The sequence below is a fragment of the Prinia subflava genome, chromosome 1 (genome assembly GCF_021018805.1).
Source record: "Prinia subflava isolate CZ2003 ecotype Zambia chromosome 1, Cam_Psub_1.2, whole genome shotgun sequence".
NCBI classification, from domain to species: domain Eukaryota; kingdom Metazoa; phylum Chordata; class Aves; order Passeriformes; family Cisticolidae; genus Prinia; species Prinia subflava.
This window is the reverse complement of record NC_086247.1, coordinates 125514879-125541261: the sequence shown is the minus strand read 5'-3', so window position 1 is coordinate 125541261 and position 26383 is coordinate 125514879. Positions and strand designations below refer to the sequence as shown.

Genomic DNA, 26383 nt, shown 5'->3' with positions numbered 1-26383 from the left:
CAGTATCCTTTTAGGTTTTTTAGTTTAGAACAGGTTTAAATAGTCTTAAGAAAAAAATATATTCTAAAATATTTTCTGCCTCAACTAGCTAAACTAACTAAAAGCAAATAAAAGATCTTTGTTCTACCTGCTGTTTGTACCTCTAACAAACACTCGTCTAGAGAAGAAATGTGCAGGAATTAATAATGTTTTTAAATCAAACTCTATACTTCTTTCACTGCTTCTCTCTTAGAACTAGTCTTAATGGCACAGAATTCAATATACAGCACAAACTAAACAGATTATTAGAAATACAAGCATCATAAAGTTATCCTGAGACACTTGGTCAATAACAAAAGTTCAAAATTTCAGTGGAATCTGGCCCAAGAGGAAGAAAATAGAGATGAAAATCAGAGTTACCTAATCAGTCATTCATACAGAACATTTCTAGTTGAACACAAGGATATACAATGATTGCTAATACAATCTTTAGGACTGCCTTCTGTAAATTCCAGTAAGTGCCATATCATTTGGTTTATTCTTACACCTTGAATACAGCCTAAACACCAGTGAGAACTGCTTTCAGTTTAGAATGGTATTCACTGTTTTAACATAGGGAAGGTTGCACTGTGCCACACTTTATCTAGTATAATTTTCCTTAAAACCTAGCCCACTACTATTTCTTTCTACACAAACTTGCACTAAAACACAATGCAGAAGTTTGCAAGTTCAGTTTATGATGCTCCAACAGTCTAATTACAGAACTGCAAGGGGCTTAGCAGCATATGCTCTGCAATACCCTATGCAGTTACAAAAATTCAAGTGATAGTTAAACAGCATTGATAACATTTTATTTCCTATTAACATCAGATAAATTTATGATTTATTAAATAGGTTAAAAAAAAAAAGAAAGAAAACAGAAAGAAAATGTTTACGGTTAAAGATCTTCAGTACTGATTCATGTTGACCTAATTTTGGCTCCATAAAGTCTAAACTCTAAGTTAATTCAGTGGCAGAACAGTAAATTCAAAATTATGCTTGCTTCTGGAAAACCTACTTTAAGATTCGCATCCTAACATTTATTCATAATTTCTTTCAGCATTATAACCCACAAAATGGAAAACAATAAAAAGAGCTATTAGTAAGTAACAGGAAAGTCAATGAGAAATAGATGAGTTGTTTGGTTTAAAAATTTTACCTGTTTTGAGATAAGTAATTATCTGAGTCCAATAATTATTTTTTATTTAATATTTTCAAGTAGTTTACACAAAAATGTAAAAAATCAGGGTCCAGCAACATTGGTTCTCAAGTGACTACAACTATGGCTTTGGTTTGGCCAACAGCTATTTGCTCTAATCAAGGTGGAGCCTCTGAAAAAATCGTCTATCCTTAGGAATAAGAATTACTAATTTTGAGATAATAAATAAAATTGCAGGATATTTTTTAAAAGAACTTCATTGTAGTTTTTGCATGATTTCATCATTTCTCTTGAATATCCACCTGGAAGAGAAAGCACAGAAAGCAGAGATATTGTGCTTTCTCACACATTCCTAAGCCTAAGTATGTAAGATGTCTCTTTTCCCCGTTCTATATGCTCTTTTCAACAAAGCATTTAGTGGACATAGGATTCTAATGTTTAATCGAAATTGAACATTTAATGAGGCATTCCTTCCATTTCAAAATACCCTTTTTTTCTCACTTTGAGACAATAATTTGAGAAACATTAAAAATAAGCAATATAACTTCCCTACACATTTGACATTCTTTAAAAACTTCCCAATAAAAGATAAACAGCCTTGACAGTCACTGCCTTTTCTGTGATTCGTATCAGTGATACAGTATTGCTTGACAACTAAGCCACTTATCCCTAAACTTAGAAGAACTCTTCGCACCTTAGCACTATGTAAAATTTCTGGCCATGCCATTATGGATTTCCTAACAGAGCACATGGAAGTCCTTCTCAAGGTAACAATGTTCTCAAGTTGTTTTCCTGTTTTTGTTTTATCTGAGAGTTTGCCTCACTGTCTGCTCGTCACCCACCTTCCATGGCTGACGCTCAGGTCTCAGTTAGCACATGATTGTGAAGTTTCACCATCTTCCATGTTCATCTGGTTTTGTGTGTGCTTGAATTGAGTACATTTATTGTGAATAGACTATAGACCCATCCATTTCATAGTTAACAATGTGCACTTATGCTTCACTATGACTGCATCACTGAAGAAAATGGTTCAATCCAGGCATGATCTGAGAGTAGACATGAGAACTATTGTTTACAAAGATAGGGTTTATTGTTTAGGGTATTATTACCCACTTTTTTCCTCTTCTTCTTTGAATAATGCACAGTCATGAGAATATGGTGATTTAGTCTGAGCATTATTTTGTTTGCTTGCGTGTTGTTTTGAGGCTTTTTTTGTGGGTTTGTTTCAAGCACTGAACTGAAGAATTATTACTGATTTTGTGAAAATATTTCCCTGTTCTACTGCATTAGATTAGAAAAATTTTTGGGTTTGGGTTGCGTTTTTTTACCGGCTTGAGATACAGTTACAAAAAAATAGCAAGGATAAAATAAACCAGGAGTGTTACAAACACAGGCTTATCTGAAGCACCTGTCCACATACACATGTTGAGCCACCATTAATGGTAAGCAGCTGTGTGCTTGAAGAAAGCAGCAAAAGTTAAACTGTTTTATCTATAGGAAAAAGGTTAACCATGACAAACACGTCCAATGAAATACTCTGTCTAAACACCCACTCTCCCCCTGATTATAACAACAGCAAGTTGGCTAAATGAAGTGACAAGACTGAAATTCCAGTACTGCAGCAACTGCAGAAATGCATCGCAAGCCCAAGAATACAGTCTGTGATAACAAAACAATACTGACATTACTGAACTGTGTCTTGCATGATCACTGGGGTAGTATTACCCTAGTGCATGAATGCATGACTATTAAAACTGTTTCAGTAGATTATGGGGAAAAAAACTTTTATTTTTCTCTAAAACACATCAGTAATTGAACTTGCCAGTGTTGGACAGTTGGCCTGCTGTTTCCTGTCTCTCTCATGACTCCTCATTTGTCCTCTAATACTACCAGCTATGTTTGACCAGCTCCCCAAATTTGTGTCTTTCCAAGACAAGCTTTCATTTTCAGATGATCCTATTATACTTTTGAAGAGGTTTCTTGGTTTGGTTTTCCTTGGGGTGGTGGGTATCTTTGTTTTTTAAAGCAAATATGATTTGACTACTTTAATGCACGTTTTTCTTGGATATTTAGCTTGTATCAGTGACTCCAGTATTATTAGGAAGCAGATGGAACTTCTCTCCTGGTATCTTGCCATCCTGACAGAATGATGGATGTGAGCAATTGAAAAATCTTTATCTTATTCTACATTGCTCTTAGATGTTTTCTAGCTCCTGCTTTGAGACTGACACATGGCTTGGCGTCCACTTTTTATGGTCCTTCCATGCTTTGTGTTTCCATCAGGTTGAACATTACCCATATTCACTCACAGTTTGTTACACATACATCTCAGTTTGTTTCTTACCTTTTTCTCTGTACTTAGACACAGTAAAGTTGTTATGTACATATCACAGCTTTGAGCTACCATAGAAAAAAAGAATTGTTTGGCTTGAACATACTAACATTACTGTCTCCAACATTCCTTTCAACTTAGTGTACCATTTTCCTTCTAAGGGGTAAATTGCTTCCTGATTGGTACCTATGGTAAAACAACCAGAGTTGTAGATGAGGAGAGAGCAAGGGATATCATGCTGAACTTCAGCAAGGTTTTGATTACTGGCTAACCCAGCATTCTTGTATCTAGCTTGGGATATTATGGTCTTGATTGCTGGAGAGATTTTTAAAAAAAGACTGACTAGATAAGGTGATTCACAGGTAAGAGGCCAGCTCCAGAGAGGTCTAATAGCAGACTGCAAGTACCTATGAGGAGGTATCAAGAGGACAAAGCCAAACTCTTCACAGCAGCACATATGACAGGAGGATGGGAGAGAAATAATTTATGTTGAAATGAGAGATTCAGACAGGATGTAGAAAAAACACTTTCATTGTAAGGACAGTCAAGCACCACAATGGGTTGCCCAAAGATGTTGTTCATTCCTTGGGGGCTTTTAAAATCTAAATGGATAATGCCCTGAGCAATGTGCTCTGCTCTCACAGATGAACCTGTTTAGAACTAATGACTTCCTGCAATCCCTTCCAACCTGAATTATGGTCCTAAAACATCAAGAGCCCCACGTCGAGTACAATTTTATTCCGTTTTACTTTCCCATCCTTTCTAAACTTACATTTACATTGTTTGTTACTAGATATAATTTCTGCCATACTGTTACAAAGTTCAAGCAGCAAGTTCTATTCATGCTGGATTAGAGACTGCTTATTTGGCAAGAATCTATGGGGCAATGTGAAATATGTTGTAGGTCACCATTAGTTTTCACAGTGCCTTGGAGAAACAGTAATAATTAAAAGAGTGTAATTCAATCAAGTGCATGTATGCAGGAAGAATCACCTAGGAAAAACCCACATGAGGTGTGAAGTAATGATTGGAAATTAACAACAAATCGCAAATCAAATATGAATAAAGAAATTCCGCATAGTACACAGGAAACTAAAAAGAAGCACAAACCAGAGATGCAATTCCTTAGACATGAAGAGCTGCTTAAACCCCTTTCAATTAATTCAAACTGTGAATTGGAACTGAACTTCACTACCCAACAAGGCAGGACCAAGAAGACACATACAGGGCATTCTTTTTTGTATTATTGTTTTATTATTTAAAACTGCCCTGAAGAAATAAAGAATGCAACTGTTCCTTTAAACAGTTTTGACTATCTGAATACTAATGGAAAACATTACTTAAGAGTTCTTATTAAGTGATTAGTTTTTCTTTTATATTTTTATAGGACCTTCAAAATGACAATATAAATTTAGTATTATAGCTGCTCATAAAGCATTAAAAACAACACAAATATATTCTTTATAAATGGGAAGGTAGAAGGTCTTGAAAAATAATTCAGGTTTGAATGCAAGGCAGTAAATTTATGCAAATTGCTGTCAGTCATCTATGTATTCATTTCACTAGCAAAACAACATTATAAATGATCTCTAGCCAACAGTTCTTCACTGAAAGGCATGTGATGCAAATATTTATTCAAAACAGAAAAAGAAAATCACTTAAGGATAAGCATAAGTCTTACCACGCCAATAGAAAAGTAGTTATTGATGATGTTGTAAGGCACTGGGTCTCCTTTCTCATCTTTATCATTGGGTATTACCTCGAATTTCCACCTGTCCAGCAAAATCTCTGAGCTATTCTCAATGTCTTTTAAGATCTTCATCAAATTCTCACCTTCATACCCTAGCAAAACACAAAACCAGTTATTTAATCAGGCATAATGAAGTTACATTTTCTTTCTAGATGGTTGGACAGGATTGTGAGCAACTTGATCTAATTGAAGATGCCCCTGCTGATTGCAGGGAGGGTTGGACTAGTAATCTAACCTTTAAAGACCCTTCCAACCCAAAATATTCTATTATTCTGTGACTGGAAAAATGAAAGCAATGCATGTAAGACCTTAAAAGCAGGATTGTGCTTGATGTATTGACAATTTTCCAGCACTTGTCATTAAAAGAAGTACAAATACAAAGTTAATTAAGCATGTAAATTTAGAATAATTTTACAGATTTCAGTGGACATATCTGTGATGAAAAATATAATTAGATCTTAAAAATCTTCCAATCTCTTGAATTTTCCAAATGATCCATAAAGCTAAGGTTATAATTTGAAAAATGTTCTTGATAAGAAATTAATATTTAAATTCCTTTGATTTCAAAACTTATAAAAAAGAGACATATTGCTGTTTTGCCTGACAAAGACACTGAAAAGTTAAAAGCTATCAACTAATTTTCATGGATTGTTTCAATCTGTTTTAGCATAACAAATCCAAAATTTCAAATCCATAGCTGATAGCTTTATCAGCAAAAGTAACAGTTTTGTTCATTTCAACAACTTCTTCATGAGCCTCATCCTGCTTTGTAGAGAGAACTTACTCTTAGTTGCAAATAAGCACTGACATGTAATTCACTAAACTGAGTAGAAAACTTGTTTACGCGCTCATGAGTAAATTTAACATGCACATGTGTGCATGAAGAAAACTGTGGGGGTTTTACTAAGTGACATTATCAACTCTGAATATTATTCAGATAGATAGCTAAGATCTGGGGATTCAATCCTTCCTCAAAGCAAAAGAAAACAAGATTTCCTATTCAAGCAATATGTACTGCTGATGTTATTAACAGCTTTAGCAGGGCAAGCCACTCAAAGCCTCCTTGCTCAAAATCCATTGCTGATGAATTTGCTTATGGTTGCCTAGCACACTTTTGCTAGTTACTGCTAACCACCACATGACAGCAGCATGCACAATTCCATTTCTTGGCGTCCTTGAAATCACTCACCAGCAATTTAGTTTCTGGAATGCCTGTCTCCTCTCTCATCTATGGAAGTTCCAGAAAATCTGTATTATGGTATTGTTTACCACAAAGCAACCGGGCAAAGAATGATGAAACCCATCATTTGATGAAACAGTATTTCCCTATTGTTTTTTCTACTTTAGTCCAAATGGAATCATTTAAGATACAGAACATAAATAAAACTGAAGGCAGGAACAGGTCCTAGCTAATGCAATTAAATGTTGTCATGGTTGATGCTGCTTAGAAGAGTAAACTGGACCAGTGACTTCCTATGATCTCTTTCAGTGATTCTATGGCTCTACGAACAATTCAGAAAGTTAAGCAAGGCTGATTTGAATACATTTTGTCTCATTTGTTTTCCTTTTTTCCCCCTAAGACTATAAGAATGTAAACAATCAACAGTTGTGACAGAGAAAATAAAGGAGGTTCTCAAATAATTTGACACAACATTATAGTTAACGAAGTGCTATAGCATGAAAACTACTGAGAATTTGCTAAAGACTATCTGGCAACACGGAAGACATTTGAAAAGGAAACTGATGAGACAGAAGAAATAATATCTGCAAAGGCTGAGAAGTTCCAAATAAAACAACCAAGTTCCAAATACAAAACATCTCAACTGAAACAACCAAGACCTGAAATAGACCTGGCTATGAGCCCATAAACCGAGGTGCTTTCACCACAGACTGAATCTTGTCTAAGGTTTTCTTCCTTGTGTCTCCTTCAAGTTATCCTGTAATACAGATTCTGAATGAAGTTTTTTGGAGGACCTGAGAGCAAGTCTCCATACATCCAGGAAAGGATGCAAAGGGTATTAAAGGTTTGATTTTCTAAATATACTTCTTTCAGCATTCTTTGCCTTCTCATTTTCTGATAAATAGTACCACAGCACTTATTGTCTGGAATCCTCTGTAGGAAAACAGAAAGGGGGTCAAAGGAACTAGTCTGAGACTGAAGCATGTTTTTCATTTAATAGTTTTAAAGCTTAAAAATATTAAACCACTCCTAACCCATTATTAGATGTTTTCAATAACCCTTTCTGAACAGTCTCAATTAAAACCCATTTAAGACTGCTCCCTTTACAAGCAATAACTGCAATACAGATAGTAAAAAGCCAACCAAACAGCTATACACTACTCTCATTACACCTTGGAACATTTTTGATGTCAGTAGAAACTACAAACAAGGTATGAAGAGTGACTGCAACCTTTAGTATCTTACATGTCTACACAACAATTACAAATAGATCATTCCAAAACCAGATAAGGTGATAATGGTTCTTTACAAAAACAAATCCAAATGTAGATGTTGATGCAAAAGGGTTTTTTTCTTTTAATTCTGTAATAAACTGCATTTTCATTTGTGTTTACCTCCTCCCCATCTCAGACACCTTGCTAAATCATTGCCAGTCCCAAGAGGCAGGATAGCAACAGGAGGATGCTTAATCAAATTCGCTTTCTCTGTAAATAAAGAAGGAAAAAACCACAGATAAGGAACAAAAAAAGATCTAATTGCAAGGTATTATAGGTATTATATAACTGCGTTAGGTTTTGTTTCAGTGATTGTATATGAAATTATGCTGCCTGCTCCACAATGAGCTTTTCACCAAGTCAGTCCATTTTGTAACCCCTTCACTTGATATTCAACCCTTAATCCTAATTTACTCATTTATTATCATAAGGTTTTTGTAATCCTAATTGACTACATTGTTATTATAAGGACTTTGTAAATCATACATATGACAAACATTCATAAACAATGATACTCAAGATCTTTCCAAGACTGAATATGGTGCTCTCACTGAAGTTCTCAGAATGAGTCATCCTAGGACACTACACAATGGATGCAGCAGGAAAATCTATATTTATCAATATTTTAGTAAGATTTAACATTCACATAACCAGTTGAATGGAAAACTTTCAGAGAATTTAATATTTAATAGAGTAATTTTTAAAAAAAGTTTTAAAGTTTCAAACTGATGAGAATTATTTTTTCCTTTTGTTTATTTTTTCTTTTAATTTTCTTTTTTTCTTGCTGTGCTCTCAGCTAAAGCTCTTTGTATATGAAGAGATCAGGGAAGACCAAATAGAAACAAATTAGAAAATTGTTTAGAAACAAGTGTACCCCTACACTTTATACGCTAAAGTGCTTCTGCTCCCTAAAAGGCAGCACTGAAATTATATTTTCTGCACCTATGAAAAAAGGTGGTTCCTGCATGGCCCAACTAATTTCTAAGTTCCATATCACAAAAAATGCTGCAGAATACAGTATGTTACTGAAAGAGAAAATAACTGCATGACATTTTAGACCTCATGAAAAAGATGATGACACAATTAACAGCTGGAAAACTTTGTTTCTTTCAAGTTTAGGCAATGCACTTGATGTTTATGTACATTAATTTATGACTCTGAAAGCTATTTGAGAGTTACTAAGGCTTACTTCCAACCAAGATTAGAAATATTCCTTCGCTATCATTCCTTCATGACATCAGGTTTACTTTTCAGTGAACTTTTGAAGGTTTTCTGGTCCCTCACAAAGCAGACACTTTAAACACTTTATTAAAAGTTATGTAGAGTCTTTTGACCTCTCTTGATCCACTTCCTAATTTCCACTGTAACACACATTCACTATTTTTCTCTGCAGCCTAACACCAAACAAATGATCATGTGATGTAGAAAACATTCTCCTTAATAACCTTTGAAAAAATTAAGTCTTTTAAGTCTGTAATAATTTGACTTCTGGGCCTTCCTTATGATTTTTACAGAGAGCTTTGCAGTAAACTGACTGACAAAACTCCAAAATTGAATTATGTCTTAATACATTATTTTCATTATAGAATAATACAGTGTAAACAAAAATTTGGTAGTTAAAAAAAGCAAGTGGGCTAAATTAAATTGTCTTGAAATTAGCAAGTTCGATTTGATTCAGCTGCAGAAGAGACTTTGAACTAAAATTAAAATAGATTAATTCAAATTTCTTGCTTTCAGGAAATCCAGAAACACTCTGGAGACTAGAGTCTAGAGACTATTTAAAGTCTAGAGACTTTAAATAACTTTTGCAATTTGAGTACACTTAAAAATAACCATGTCCCAAACGAACACATTTCAAAAATTTAAATGAACAAGCTGTTGTTTGAAATAGTTGTATCCATGCATTGGTATATAAGGAAGACCATTAAAATGAAAAGCATGAGGCAAGCAAAACTGTGTAAATGCTATAGATTACCTATGCAATCCAAAATCCAGCCTACTGTTCCATCTCCACCACACGCTAGTACTCTGAACTCAGCAACATCTCGGAAAAAATTTAACCTAAAAAAGAGTAAATGAAGATATCTAATTATGATCAGTACAATTGTGCATTATGTAAACATGTTATGGCTTAAGACATTGTATTTAATAATAAATAGCAAATGATCATTTAAAACAAAAATCATTTCTGCTTATGTAATAATTTTTTAGACAAATAAAATCCAACATTATTATTATCAATATTATCTGAAAAAATTCAAAGAAAATTAGTAATTCAAGGGTTATTATAGTACACTAACACTAGAAAAAGTTTGGACCTGATGGTTAGTTCAATCCTTGTCTGACTTCAAATGTCGTTTGTAACTATTGTCAGAAAACACCCTCTGTTAACTTAGTTGTAACGGATAGGTAGTCTCTCAAGACAGGAAAGTCTTAAGTTGTCTAAACGTAATAGCCATAATATTTACTTGAAGTTCTGTCTATAAATCTATTGGAGAACTTCATAGCTCTGGTAGAAGACTGGTACATACTAAGCTGAACATTCTGCGGTTGGTAAAAACAACTTTACACCACAGTTTAATACAAAATGAGAAAGCATCAGATTGAAGGCCCTCATTCCATCATCCCAAAAAACAGATTTTAAAAGTAAAATATCTTTGACAATATTTGCCTGGCTATTTCTGCTTCCATATCCATCAAGTGAGTATCACCACCCCCTCATCCACTTCACTCTATAACAATCTTGCATAATGGTGGAAAGTGAAGATATATTAAAACAAGGCTAAGGTGCAATATTTTAATTTAAAGGCATCAGTTCAGAATACCTTTTGACACATGCTGAAATCAGTTCTTACACATGAACTGTCACTAGACAAAAAAGTTCCAGTAATTTTGTTGTATTACTACATATGTTTGTGTATGATCATTTACATACATTGTATTCATTAGTATTACAGATATCTTACTGCATTTTCTATATTCTAGTGACCAGATCTGATATCCAGCTTGCAATCCCTTAATAAATGCACAATAAATGCTTGCAGGTGTTTAATTCCAACTGTTTCGCTGGAGGAAGAATGTAGTTTCTGTCCTTAGAATGTTTTAACATTCTTTTGGACCTCTTGATAAAATCAAGAGCACATGAAAAATTACAGAGTAAAAAAGCAAGAATGGGAGAAGGAAATGCAAAACACAATGACCAAAAAAAGATGACAGGAAGATGACAGGACAACTTCTTGTTCTATCGGTTTTTGATCAGAATTTCCATTTTAGCCAAGTTGCACAGAATTAAGCCCATCCCACGTCCCACCCTCTGTAATTTTCTTTGCTCAGAAGAGCTCTTTAGCGATTTCAAGTGCAAATATAATGCCTGAAGGATGCTTACCTGCCCTGTATTAAGGGCTGTCTTGCCCTTCTCACCCGTTCTATGTTCTACTTCATAAATCTGCAGGAGAAGTGCTGTAGGATCTCCTGTGACCCAAAACATCGTGTGCCAAATCTGACTGGGTACATGTGGGGAACACATCTAGTAAGAGTCTGTGCTGGAAGATCCTCTGCTGGAAGTCACCTCCCAGCACTGCAAGGGCAGGCACTGAGATGTGCCCTGGCCCACAGGGGTGCATGTCCATCCTTCTCAAGGCCTGGCACAGAGACAAACGTCTCCTGCCACCAGTATTCCCACCTCATGCCAATGTGTTGGGTTGGCAGAGAGTTACCAGGTGTAATTACATTGCCTCCTGTACTGACAGTGCTTCAGCCTAATTTAAAGTCAAATTATAGCCCAGAGGTGACGGCAGGGTAGTGACTTCTAAATATTTAAGTATTTCTACCTCATGTAGCAGATATGGAAAAGGAAGTCCTTTTCCAAAGGAAAAGAAAGAACCAACCAACCCAAATAACACCCAAAGCACAGGGTTCATTTTAGCTATACACCAGACTGGCAGAATATAGACCTAAACCTCTGTCCCTTTTTATAAACAAGCTTCTTCACCATATGGATATAAAACATTCTTTTTGTTTTGACTGTATAGTTAATCTTCATCAAAAAAGTGTAACTCTAAAAAAGCAGGTGACTGAAAAATCTGGCAAAACCATATTGTCAAAAACATTTTCAATTAGCTGCATCCGTATTTCTCTTGGAGCTTTTTATATTCACAGATAGTGAATTTTCCAAGCAAAGTACAGCAATAAATTCACATAACTTTTTCTTTTTATAAATTGAAATATAAAACTTTTACATACGTTATATAAAAATCTAACACACAAAATACATAAAAATAATGCATGTTACAGTGTATATTTGCATATATAAATGCAGCGTATATAAATATACTATAGCAGATATAAATATTTATAAAATCAAATTAATTTATAAAATTAAATATAGTTATATAATTATACATGTAAATAAATCTTATTCATTGAATTAGAATGTGCAGCCTACATTAGGAGTTGGGAAGGGAACACAGTTTTCTGTTTTATAAGGTTTCATTCAGACTCAGTGAGTCTTACAATTGTAAAGCAAGAATTTGACACAATTCTTTATAGACCTTTAGAGAAAAAGTCAGTATTGCTTACTAAGAAAATTGTACTCAATTAGTGTTTTGATTGCACCTGTTACTTTTATCCACCATTTTTCATATGGTTTGAAAAGAATTAAAATATTATGCTGGAGAAGAAATTAGTAAAAGTGGTTTTAAGTGAAACAAAAAAAAAATGGAATTCATTGTAAAGATTTTGTGCAATGTCAGCCTAAGTTAAAAGACCAGAGTAAAAATTTTATCCTATTTTTTGGAAAAATTTGAAACACTGAAAGCAATCAACACCAGCCTAATTTTAGTTTATTTTGCCAGAAACAAGGATTCAAAGGCAGTTATTGAGTTTCTGCTGATAAATCAATAATTTCCACCTGAAAAAGGGCAACGGTTTCAGCTATATTACTCTAACTTAGTTTTTTATAATCACCTCATCAAATCCATAGGAATGCAGGGCATCTATTTATGAATAAAATACCAATGCTAGAGGATGTAAATATTTGATTTTGAATCATGCAGTTAATTGATTTATGCACAGGTAGCAAATACGTACACATTCTTACAGAATTGTTTAGAGAAATACCTAAAATATTTATTTTAATTTATTTAATTGATTTATTAGAGTAAAATTTCATTTTTACTCACAGTAATGAAAACATAAGTTGCAGTATTTTCCACTTAGTTACCTGCACATGACTTTTGCTCTTACACCCAAAAGCAGCACACTGTGCAGAACTTCAGGTACTCAGCCACACAAGGTGGCATAACAGCAATGCATGAAATCGTGCAGCATTCTTCACTCACAGTGGAAACATAACTTAAAACTGTCTACAGCCCAAAAGAATAATCCACTAGTGGATCTCAGGGTAGGTTTCAGGTGTCAACACCACAGATGCCATAAAAGCAAAAATATTGTCAAACAGCTGCTTAAAATATATCTCTGCACTCAGGATTTAAGTCTCGTATGTGAAGACTTTGTGAATTTTAAGTACTACTGATTTGTGGTGTAAAAAAATACTTTTTTATCATTAGAGTACAACTAATCCACCATTGCTGGCTTTGTCACTCTTTGGCAAAAATGTAATTCTTCCAAGAAAATATGGACCAGATTCAGTCGTTTGTTCAGAAGAAAATAATGCAGTTATTTTATTCTAAAAATATTCCTGGTATATATACCTTCCTAGAATACTCTGGGTATTCCAAATGTCCAACATCAAAGAAATCCTCTAGGAACCAATTCAAATAATGAAGGAAAACAGCATGATTTTCAAAACAGGCCTATTCTTTAGGAGAGTAAAAAGCCCAGGTGCTGTAGATTCCCAACTAAATTACAGTGTAAGTTGTAGGGATTCAGTTTTGCTGTCTTGTGCATCTTTTAAGTGGGAAGAATTTAAGATCTAGAAAGCTCTGTTGAGGCAAACTTGCAGCTAGAATTTAAAAAGCAGATGCTCTCTAAATTAAATGCTTATGGAAGTTACAAAGAAATACAACTTTTGTGAACATAATTTCTATAATAGAGTATAAAAATATCATAAATTAGACATTTTAAATAATAGAACTTTAGGAAACAGAGGCCTTTACAGAGGGACAAAGACTTTGTGAAATGCTGACCTCTCTACAGAGTCCTGCGGCTCTGTGGCTCGACTGCTATTCAACCTGCTATTATTTACCTCTCTGTGAGTTGAACAATAACTGAATTTCAGATTCTTCAAGATCATTAAATCCACAATAACAGTTGTTGTCAGAAGTAGAAGACTCCTATAGAGATATAACAACCAAACAGGGAAACTCTTTTCATGGCAAAAAACACAGGTGCTAGGCACAAATTACACAATGCATCAGCCCAGCAATTTTCACGTCACTGTGTTAACTGTGGCAGTCTGTAACTGGGGAGTACCTTTTATGCCTGTGTTCAGCTGCAGAGCTTACAAGGTTTTTCCAGCTCACTCTTATCCCTCTACTGCCAATTAAAGAATGTCTAAAGCATTAATTATTATACCCATGTTTAAAGTGTGCTGTTGCCCTTTGGCTTAGAGCTTCTTGATTTTCAGGCCTCGCAGCAGGTCTCCATTGCTGGAAAAGAATCAGTGCAAGAGTCGCTGCCATGAGGTTTATTTGCATCATGTACATATTTTCACACAGACTACGTACACCAGGTGTCTTGACAAAAACTGCTCCAAAAACCCTAGCTTGGACAGGCAAAGAAGCTGCAAGAAACGTCATTGCTGCTGTTTCTGCATTTCTCCATGTACCATCCCAACTATTATGAAAGTAGGCAACAAATCCACTTCAGTAAGCATTCACTGAGGTTCTGATACAAAAATTCATTGGCAACTTGCTCAAAATATTTTTCTGTTGTCCTGCTATATGCCTGCTAACTTTCATAGTTACAGAAAAGTACAGAATAAATGGTACGAAGAAAAGTGGGGCTTTTTTGTGGTTTTGAGGGGTTGTGTTTCAGTTCAGGGGGTTTTTGTTGCTATTTTGGAGTCCTTTATTCCAACACATTTCTCTGCAAGAACATGGTTATCCCACTAAAGAGGCAGAAAAATAGACATTGCAACTGAGCTGCTGACCATTTTGGAAAACCCAAACCAGCAGTTTCAGCCCCTATAAGATTCACGATTTACCATTTCCTTGGTCTCCTAGTTCTCTTTTACTTCTCTCTGTCAGCTGAAAAGAGGATGCTTAGATTTTTGACAAAAATTAACTGGAAATATCAATTCATGTCAGCCACAGATCAAGTTACAAAACTTGTGAATGTTATCTTCTTGCTTAACGACAGCAGCCCATAAGAAAAATACCATCAAAAATTAAATACAACTTACGGGTTAAAGGTGACAGGTTGGCTCTAACAAAAAATGCAGATTCTTAGTTAATACTATAAACATTCTCTAGGGTTGAGTAAACATGGCTGAAAGAAAAAAAGTACTTGAAAGAAAAAAAAAAACGAATCTCAAAATAGGCTCAACTAAAATGTACTACTGTAATCATAAATGCTTTAAAATAAATACACATTATGTTTATCCCTTTCTACTAAATAACTTACTGATATGAAGAAATACCCTTGTGCTTTTCTCTGTGCTGTATAGCACCCAAATCTTTTCCATTTTTATCTAAATTTCATATGTAATCTGAGAACATTAAATAAACATAACATTTGGATTGACAATCCAGTATAACTGTCTTACAGAGATGGATGAAGGAGTGGACAGATGGATGAATGGGCAGGTTTTATCAGGCAACTCAGCACTCATAGAAAACAAGTACCGGGATGTGAAGAGTTTTTTCAGCTTCTCAATTAAGGGCCAAATTATATGTAGCCTAAAAAGTATTGCCCGCAGCAAGAAGTGATGGCAGGAGACAAACTGGAAATTTAGGATTACTCATTTCTGTGAAATGAATGAAAAATATACCAAAACAAGCAGTGCCTGTCTGAAAATTAATTAGAATTTTCTTCAAAGTGACTCTGAACTAAAACTACTTCGATTTCTAATAGAAAGCGAAATTGAAAACTTTTTCTAAAAAACACTGTTCTGGTTCAAAAGACTAATGTTTAAATTGCTTCAGTGCAGGGTTTCAGCTTGAACTTAACACTGCCCTCTTGTGCCTCTGCCTTAAAATGCGATTTCCTTCACATAGCAAGATTCATGAAAACTAAGTTACTTATAGACAGAAATGCAGCCAGATTTTTTTTTTTTTAAATTTCGAAGAAATAAGATGACTATGAAAAAAATATTTCATTTTTTTTAAAAATCATCCTCTTAATTTCTAGCATGGAATTTCTATTATACCGTATGTAAAACAATATTGGTTACTAGTTTTGTCTGAGTTAATTCTTCTAGTCTACTTACTCTTTGAACTAAGAGTACTTAAATTTTCTGTATGTGTCCAGAATAGCATAAAATCAACGAAGTTCAATCGAGCAATAAAAACAGCACTAGTATTCACATACAAGATGATTACAGGCATGAAAGAAATCATGCGTGCCATTATCTCCATTTTTTGGGCTGGTTTTGCACCATTCAGCAGGTTAACGTTAGCCACACTGCAGTGCACGATGTCTGAACTTCTGAAAGAATTGAGCCCAATATACTTTTCACTTTCATCAATGTTACACACATCTAAAGGTCTAAACAAATAAGGAATGCAAAGATTAAAAAGTATTCAAACAACAGTGTTTGTGAATGTCAGTGAACATATACCTCCTAACATTCTGCTGCAACTCTTTTCATTAATAAAAAAATCCATGTATCAGTGATGTAAATAAACAGCACCCTTACATACAAAATAACATACCAAGCAAATATTTAGCACTGCTCTAATTCTCTTCTACTAAAGCACCCACTGCTTAAAAATGAGACAATACCACGTGGCAAAGGTTGGTGTTCGATACACTGTAATTCTCCTGTCTTCACAGGAATGCAAATTAAGGAGAATAACGGAGGAAGCACGCTAAGCACACTGCAATGACAGCTGGTTCCGAGAACACTTTGGTCCACATTAAAAGTCACTGCCAGCACAATCTAGCCTGGCCAGTCATTTTCCAGCCACTAGATTTCCCAGATTATGTAACTGATAAGAAGTGTGCAGTCACCAGTACATTACAGACACCCATGCATGTGCATATATGTGTTTATGCAAAAGAAATTGATGTCTTGCTGGTCAGCGTTTGAGGCCGCTGACATCTGCAACACAAGTAACCCCCAAGAACTCAGGTTGCTCAAACGGCAGTTAATGCTGCAAATAGAATTAAGTTTATCCCACGGTTCTTACACAATAATGGATAGTTTTCAGCAAAACATATGAGACATAGCTTTACTTGTAGAGGTAAACAAATGATACTTATATATTTCTGCAGCCCTTCAGAGAACTGCAGTGTTGATACATTCCAAACATGCTATATGTACTTCAGTCTGTTCATTTGATTACACAGTATTTTATTAAATGAGTTCCTGGTAATAATATTAACTGTAGACTTACCCTGGCATTGGTCCATTTCCAGAAAGACTATAAACTTGACGAGGATTTAAAAGGTACTGAAATTTTCTATAAATTCTGAAGAGGTAAAAGAGACAAGGAGAAAATATTTACTTACATGTTTGGAACTCCTTAAAAACCTTTCAAATGAAAGAATTAAAGAAGTTAGAACATACTATAATTATTTGAACTGCAGGGTCTCATTTATACAAAAAATCAAATATTTGAACATACCAATTCATAGACAGAGGGTATTGTAGGGTAAAAGTTGAGACGGGAGTACTACAAGATATTTACAATTCAAATCCTGTGTATAGACAGAAACAAAGTATGATAAAGAGCTATATTTACACAAGAAAAGGTGAGTCAAAAAAGCATTTTGGAAAGCATACTGATTTGTATTAAAGCAACTCCACGGCAAAGGAGAGATTTCTTCCTGAAATTTATTGCAAACACAGAATTACAAGTATAATTAATTGCAAGAGCTAATTGGCTTTGCCACCCACCAAAAATGTCCACATAGGCTGAAAAGCATTCTGATAAAGAAAACCTGTGGTTGACTACATTTCCTCATGATTACATTTGAACAGGAAGAAAATGAAAAAGATTTGAAGCATTGTTTTACTACTATATTACACTTATTTTAGAATTATCTGAATGATAGGAAGCAATTTATTGATACAGCATGACAAGCATTGCCTTACCCTACACGGGACCCCATTTGCTGTCCTACCCTCAGCAATTATTTCTTCAAAAGTGTAAATCTAGAAATTTGAGTTTACTTGTCCTAAAAGTATGATGGAGATTTTGTTTCTTCATTACAAGTATTAGAAATGTAATTTCCTACATTAGAATGCAGTAGTGATTTTTTTCTCATACAGAAACAGGAAAGCACACAAAAGACTTGGAGCTCAGAATAAATGAATTTACACTTGGGATCTGTGGCAGTAGTTTAAAATTATAAACCCTTTTTCTTTAATTTTAATATTTCTGTCCTTAAAGAAATTAATATTTTGATGTTTTTAAGAAAGCATTTATTCTTCTGTTGATATATTGCTTCCTTTCTTTATAATCTCTTAAATAAAATAGAAGTATAATAGGAGCTGAATTCTAGGTTAAAATGTCCACATTTTCAAATACAGCAAAATAAAACCCTCTAGACACAATCTGTGTGCATATTCAGGGATTTTTTTTTGTCATTTTTTTTCTTAATAGAAATGCATAATTTATCAGGGTAGCTGGAAAGCAAGTGTGTAAAAATACTGAATACAAACAAATCCATAATTATCTGTAAATTTGCCAAATTGGAGTATTTTCTTAACTTCTCAATTATTTAGTGATATCAGCTTCATAAAGCATTTTATTCAAGCACATTCACACCGTATATTCCTGATGCCACTCCTGACAGAAAAAGTCATTATGAAATTACTAGTTTCATTTCACAAGTATGCACACATCAGTGTTAATGGCTGTGACAATGATTAAATCAGACTTTTGACAATGGGTTTACAACACAAAATACATATTCCCATTTTACAAATGTAAAAGAAGCTTTCAAGTTAGTATATGTGATCTGCTTCTCAGAGACGTGCAGAAATTAATCAAAGGTGATGCTAATTTAATTTGTGTTGCTGACCATAAGAAGTTAATGAACAGTATTTTTACAAATTCCCAAAGGTCTAAGAGTATTTTCCTAAAGTTTAGTGCTAAAAAACATACTAGCCATTACCTCCACTCACAGTGCTGTTGTCAGGTAACAGTGAAATGCTATAAAAGCCTCCTTAATAAGGAGGAGGCTAGGTTTTTGTACTCAGAACCAGAAACCCAACAGCAATAATGAAGAGATTACACTGAATAGCACTTCACTCAATGCATACCATTCATGCATGGCCATCAGTACCTATTAATCACTCCATAATGACTCACTGCAAATGACACATCGAGCTTTAAGTTATTAAACACATTTATGTATTCCAGTCTGTGTAAAATTCATAAATTGATGGCTCATTTCTGTTCATACATTCTCAAAAAACCCCAAAAAAGTTAGAAACCATTTATAAATATTTCCTTCACACTAAGCTGTACCCAGACCCAACAGGGTGACACGGGGAAGCAAAGGAAATGGACACTAACTCAATCTTCCAGTTTTACATCTACAATACCAAACAGTGACGCTGACATGGCTCTGAATGCCTTGCTTCCACATGTGAGGAAGGAATTGGATGTGGTTTCCTTGTGACTGGATATTTGTGCTGGCAAGGTCATGAGGTGGTGTGGTGGGAAATGCCCCAAAAGACATTTTTGGGATGAAATGCAACTTTGTGAACAAAGCCAGTTTATGAAATTACCGCTTGTCAACAAACAATTGTGCTTCTGTAACTACTTTTGGGGGTTATTCTGTGATCTCAAAAACTAAAAGATTCAATTTAAAATACAAATCCACAAAAAAGTTTCTTCACTGTCATTTGTCTTTTTATTCAAATCATACCAATGATCTCATTCATATAAACCTCTAAACACTCTGCTAGTGCAACTGAGGAGGCAGAAAATTATCTCAGGAATAGCCAAAGGAGCTGGCATCATCTTTAAAAAGCTCGGCTGCTGCAAGAAAATACTTTTGAGTGCACCTTGGGCTGAGTTAAATTAAGCGGTCCTCTGACAAAGAGAGAAAATAAATGGCCAGAAACCAGATGGCAATTCAAAACTGGGAATAAAGTTGACTACTCTGTGGAAAAAGCTGGCCATGGCAATGCCTTCTGCCACAACTGAGGGACGCATCTTCAGCCCTCTAGGGGCTATTAAAGACATGGTAAATATGGGCTTAATTTAACCCTAATGTCAGATAAGGAAGAAGCCAAGGACTCCCCTCCAAAATAAAAAATGCTAGTTAACGTCTCTCCCAGACATACAATATTTGAAAAAGATCATTTGAAACTGCTTTTACATTTTGTCTCAATGCTAAATGAAAGTCCAGAAAGGCAGATTAGTCAGAGGGGAGGAGGGAAGAGCTACTCTGAACCCAAGTTATTTGAAAACAGCAAAGGTTAAAAATATCATCAACCTGTATTGCACAGACCCTGAACGTGGAGTCAGCAGGAAAGGTCAGTGTACGGAAGCTGATCTCCAGTGCATCCTACAGCACATTTGTCAAGGAAACAATTGTGTAAACTCGCCCTCTGGTCTGGCAAATAAACTGGGAAATGGGGAAGTGGAAATCAGAGTAATGAGTATGGCAAAAAACCAGCATGATTTAGAAGGACTCTTATGTGAGAAACATTACCCTTAACAACAGAAGCACTACGTGCTTGTTGTATATTCTTTCTGTTGAAATAAAAGATTTTGTGAATGGTGTACTATATATATACATTCTATTCACAGACTATTGAAAACTGTTGCCTTGATTAGTCAGATCATAAATGCAGACATCCCAAATATAGATAGCCCTAGAATGAAATGGATCTTCCGCATTTTTTTAGATAAAATTAACGGCACCTGCCCATTTCATGCATAACCACTGAAAATGTTAAGGTGTGACATCACCTGAGGAATTCATTGCCTGGGTTTGATGAACACCTATTCAGTCTCAAGTTCAGTTAAAATCCATTTCTAGTAAGTGAAAGCCTTAAATTCATCAACTTTAATTGTATTTTTCTACTTTCTTCTAAACAAACATTGACTTATATTTTTATTTCATTATAAATATATATACTGTCTGTTAAAATCATTCAAATCCAAATAACTGTACATACACTTGAGTTTCACATGATGGGCAAACATTAACCTCCAAATTGTGAAGAAAATATAATGGGGCTATTGAAATAATCCTTTATTTTGCAATTATATTTGAAAGTCACAGCACTGGTCTTTAAAGCAGAAACCTATTCAGGAAGAACATATTTATTAACTACCCATTCTCAAAAACTGAATTCCTAATATAATGAAAGTTTTACAATGTATTGATAAGATTCCGTTGCAGAGAAAGTATTCTTGTGTTCTGAATGCACTTTTTCTACGTATCCATTTGTTTCCCACCACCCCTCTGTTTGAACATTTAAAAACTAAAACTGAAGAACCAAACTTCTTTTACCTTTAAGTGATCCTCATTTCTTTTCTTTTGAATTTGAGATTTGAAAAAAATTACAAAATGCAAGAGGAAATGACCATGTATTACTGGGGATTGCATTTATTCAACTAGTTTTCAGTTGGATGCACTAACCCTCTCCAAGAATAAAGGCAATGAAATGGGTGAGGTTACCATATGGTAAGGCATAAAAACTCATATGGGGAACTGTGGGAACACTGGAGTCTTGACAGTCTGCAATAACCTTTCTGTGTTCAATGAAAGTCAATTAGAAACCTTATTTTCATTCATTGTGACCTCTCATACAGAGAATCGTAAGTAAAGAATGAGGAATAGTTTTCAGGAGATTTTCTTAATCTGAATGAACCAAGGTAATGAAATTCTGATGTACCAAAATTGGGAGATTATGGGTTTGTTTTGCTTTCTTTTTTTCCCTCACTGCTAGGGAAATCTTATTTTTGTTACAGTGTATCCTCTAATCCCACCCTCTCAGCACCTGCCCATATTACAAAATTGCTATTGCTATAAAATGTCATTTACTTAAATGCTGGACTGATGATCCTTGTGGGTCCCTTCCAAGTGTGGATTCACTTCCAAGTGAATCACCATAACTTGCATTTTGCAAAGTAATTTATGTCTTGAAATGTCCTGTGATTTTACTTTCACAACATAAAACTGCCACAAAATTGGAATATAGGGAATATATGGGAATCTCTTTCTGGTTACTGACTGTAAAGCAGACAGATAAAACCTAGGAAAACTAAAAAAGGTTCAGTAATATTTCTCCTGAGAATGTTTTCATCACTTTGATTGAATATTCAAACTAAGATGCACTCTTCACATCCTTCTTTTACAGTTTTGCTACTGGCATTGATATGAAACATTAACACTTAAAAAACTGAGTGCAACCCCCCTCTCAAAAAATAGTCCATATGTGGCCTTTTCTTAATCTTTTTGAATCTGGCTTTAGATCTAACTGTGAGATGTTATCTCCTAATGGTGAATGACCTGAGATAATGTTTACATGACTACGCAGTTGACCTTTTGATGCGCTTCTCTTAAAACAGAAATACTTAGTGTGACCTTGACACATTAGTATGCAATTTAACTTTTTCTGTGTGTGTGTGGTATCAAAGCCCATTTACGAGGTTCTTCAAATTCACCGCACTCAGCTGCTGGTGCCTGCCCTCATGCTATACACTTAATTGTGTAATGACACTTGTGGATAATGGTGCTAGTGAATGAAGTGTGTATAGGGTATCCATTTTTAAAATTCAAACAATTCCTGTGATCTGTTTTGGCTTCAGTAACAGTTTCATTGACATAAACTCAGAAGTGTTAGACTGTAATACATGAAGGGGAATAGGAGCTTGAGATAGGGATCAGATTTTCAACTTGCTTTTACCCTGGAGAATATGTAACATTAAGTGACATCCCTAATGCATTAAGCCCATTCAGATAGTAACACTAGAGACCAATTACGAGCTGGGAACTGAAAGCTGTGAAACAGCATTTCATTAAATTGTTTCTAGGCTATGACTATGTAAGTGCAGCTCTCTAACTTGCCTCTCACCTACATAATTGCAGACTGGATCTCTGATCTACTCACTTCATATCTCTACTATAAAAAGTCTGAGTGCTGGTGCAGATTACCTTCCACAAGACCTTCCACTGCACAGCAGACCAGCGCTGCCTCACACTGCTACTGTGGATGAAGTCTGAAAACTCCTATGAGGATGGCTCATAGATACTGTTCTGTACCAATTGCAAAGGCATGTTCTTGAAACTGGTTAGAATTAATCTCTTAGATCATTAACTGCCTTTGGCACACCTAGCTATCTATACGTAGATATCTCTAGGGTATACCAGTCCAGGGATTACATAACCAGCTCTCTTAGAGGCCCTCAAATAGTTTTGGTTAATCCTCCTTAGCTCTAAAAATTACTCTAACAACTACTCTGCAAGATTTTGTCCCCTTTGACAGTTTACTTTTAGGGGCACAGGAAGATGTGATCTAAGGGAGGCAGGGTGGAGGAGGTAGGGAAAGCTGACCCACTGCAGTTCCCTTCCCTGGTTTCAAGGCTTCAGAATCACACTGCATCCCTCCTTTTTTGCTTCTCGTTGCCCTTATCACCAGTATCCACAGGTGTCACCTTCAGCTGGATCCTGAGCAAAAGACCACAATCTTCTTCAAGACTTGAAGTTAGAGCACTGACATGGTGAACTAGGCTACAAAAATTTAGGGATTAATGGGATAATCAAAACCGGTTATATTGTTAGCATTTGGAATCCTGAAACATGCTCTGAAGTCTGTTTAGGGGGCAGCTAATTCAGCATTCATGCCTGAGTAGGAGGAGAATGCTCCTTACCCCTGCTTTATCAGGCTTCTGATACATTAACACCTAAACTAATAAACTCAGACATTTTTAATTTAAATCAATGTAATTACTGACACGTGTAAAATAATTATGTCTTTAAGTTTGTGTGATTGGACTCTAACAATTCAACTGGATTTTTACAATGCTTCCTATCTACAGAGAACAAAACATTTCTTTGAAGGAAATCTTATGAAGAGGCTTGAGAACCTCTACTATTAAGTCTTCAAAAAGCAAATCATACATTAGAAAATGAAATACTGCTTCTAATTTAAACTACTGGCCACTGGCTTGCCTGTATAATCATAGATTGAAAAGAAAACTGTTAGCACTCTAAAGTTTTAATACAAGATATGCAACTCACATCTCCATGCAAATCACACAAACTCATGCACTGAATATAGTTAGTATTTTTTTAATTGAAACCAAACTATTCTATAGAACTAACTCTTGTTTTTAACTGGAGAATTTATAGGTACAGGGATACAGGATGTTCAACTGTGAGAAATAACAATATAAAGTTTTGGATTTTTTCCTCATGTACAAACTTTTAAAATTAATTTTTAAACATTTCACAGAATCAAGAAAGAGAGGAAAAAAAGAAAAAACCCCTTACCTTTCTCCTTGTTTCCCACCACTTTTAGGATTGACAAAAACTAAAAGTGGATGAGTGCCTGGAACTGGAGTGATCTAAAAGAAGGGAATAACACAGCCACTCATTAATGCTGTGTGTTGCATTCATTTTTTCCTATAGTAGACAGAAAACAAAAAGCTTAATGCAAACTCTATGTTATGCTATGTAATCCAGCTGGAAGCATAATTTGCAATAATCCTCACTTCATTAATTTGCCAGAAATTGCAAGTGACTTCTCTTTTATTGCTGTTTTACAGCTGTGTTGCCATTTTAACCAATGATGCCACTGAAATATTGAGATATATACATATATAACCTATTTCTCTATATATAGATATAGATTTGTGTGCCTGTGTATATATATATGTATATATATATTTATATCTCCATCAGTACAGAAGAAAATTTTAAATGCAAATAATGCATTAATTACTCTGACAGTAATTTCCTTAAAAAAGCAAAAGAAAAAAGCTTAAAAGAAACTGAATTTTGGAGTGAGAAATGATACTATATTATATAACATGAAACTATATGGAACATTGAACTCAACAGATTTTTTTTTAATTATGGCACTAAATACCTGCAATATTTGATATAATATGAAATCACACACAGACTTTAAAATGTGGCAACTACAATATTAAGGAATTCCTTTAAATACCTGAGAAGGCTGAAAAACTTAAGAAGGTAGAGGAGAAATCATAAGGAAGAAAGGCAAGTCTGAGGAAAAGATTATTGAGGAGAAGGAAGGAAACAATAACTTCTACCATTTTTTTAAATTCTTTTTGTGTCTGGAACGTTTTATGCATTCACAATAATATTTAGTTTTACAAACTAACACCTTCATTCTAAGTAATAGTCTGTATTTTCAGATACTGAGATTTGTGTGTTTGTTGCCTTTACCCCAAAGATCTGAACACAAAAAAATTTACATCAGATGATCTCTAATACAGCTCTTTAAACCATGAAGCTAGATTATTCATATTTAGAAGTATCACTTTAAGACATACATCAATTCCAAAATGTTTGAAAGTATATTAAGAATTCAAAGTCAGCATCTCCAAAGTCATACACTAACAACTTCAGAGATGAAGCCTGGAACATCTGTGTTTCAAAATGATACATTTAAAGGCCTTGCTCAAAATCCTTATTCATAATTCCTGAAATAACAAAATTTGAAGACTTCATGAAGTATAATTTAAGGCAGAACCTGAGAAATATCACTGCTAAAGAATTTTAGAGGCATACTATAGATACATTCATGTAATTCTACAGACATCTAAAAGCACTTTTCTTTTAGTAGGAAATGTTAAGCACTAGTGTGTCAACTCTATTCATGATTTACAAGAAAATAAAATCAGATCTGTTCCAATACATACAAATAATAATGGAAAAGTCCACAAATTCAGTGGTATTAAGCTTAGCATAAAACCAACTCAGTATCACTTGGCACAGTGAAGTGCTGTATGTTGAAACATACATCAAACTGCAGAATACAGTGAAGTTTGTCATATATTTAATTTTTACCTACTGTTTTAATCAATTTTAGTTATTTAGCCAATTCCCATGGTGTTTATTCCTGTGAACTAAGTGTAAACCAATGGTGCTCATTGTGACAGAGATGGAATACCTACTGAAATCCCTTAGGACGGAGGTTAATTAATGGGACTCATCCTAAGGTTATACATGATCTATTACTTCCTCTAATTAGAAATAATAATCCTGATCATTATGCTGGTTAGCTAGAAAGAAGCAAGATGAATGTGCTTAACTATGATTAATTGTCTTTAAGTCGTGCAGACCTCCACTGCCTCTAAGTTATCTGCTCACTCTCTCTGATGGAAGGAGGGTTTGGGCTTGATCTTTTTCTCAAAAAAAGCTAAGTGATGGACTTTCTATTTCAAATCTTTTATTTCAAGACTCAGTGAGATTATTTCAAGGGTTAGGATCTTCAAAAAAAAAAAAATCTAATAACTAGTCTGTATCCCACTTGGTTCCAAAATAAATTTTAATTAAATTTTTACAGCTTTTCCAAATTACTTTTCCAGATAACATACGGTATTTT

At 34.7% G+C, this 26383-nt stretch overlaps 1 protein-coding gene across 1 annotated transcript in view; it reads right to left on the bottom strand.

The window, feature by feature from the left end:
- The window catches only part of DGKB (diacylglycerol kinase beta), a 333490-nt gene that overhangs the window by 186688 nt on the left and 120419 nt on the right, over positions 1-26383 (bottom strand). Inside the window, exons 16-20 of the mRNA XM_063411359.1 lie at positions 24301-24374; positions 17232-17306; positions 9689-9774; positions 7834-7923; positions 5191-5351 (exon numbers count right to left, since the gene is read on the bottom strand). Of these exons, the coding sequence (XP_063267429.1) occupies positions 5191-5351; positions 7834-7923; positions 9689-9774; positions 17232-17306; positions 24301-24374 (486 nt within the window). The remainder of the gene's footprint in view (positions 1-5190; positions 5352-7833; positions 7924-9688; positions 9775-17231; positions 17307-24300; positions 24375-26383) is intronic.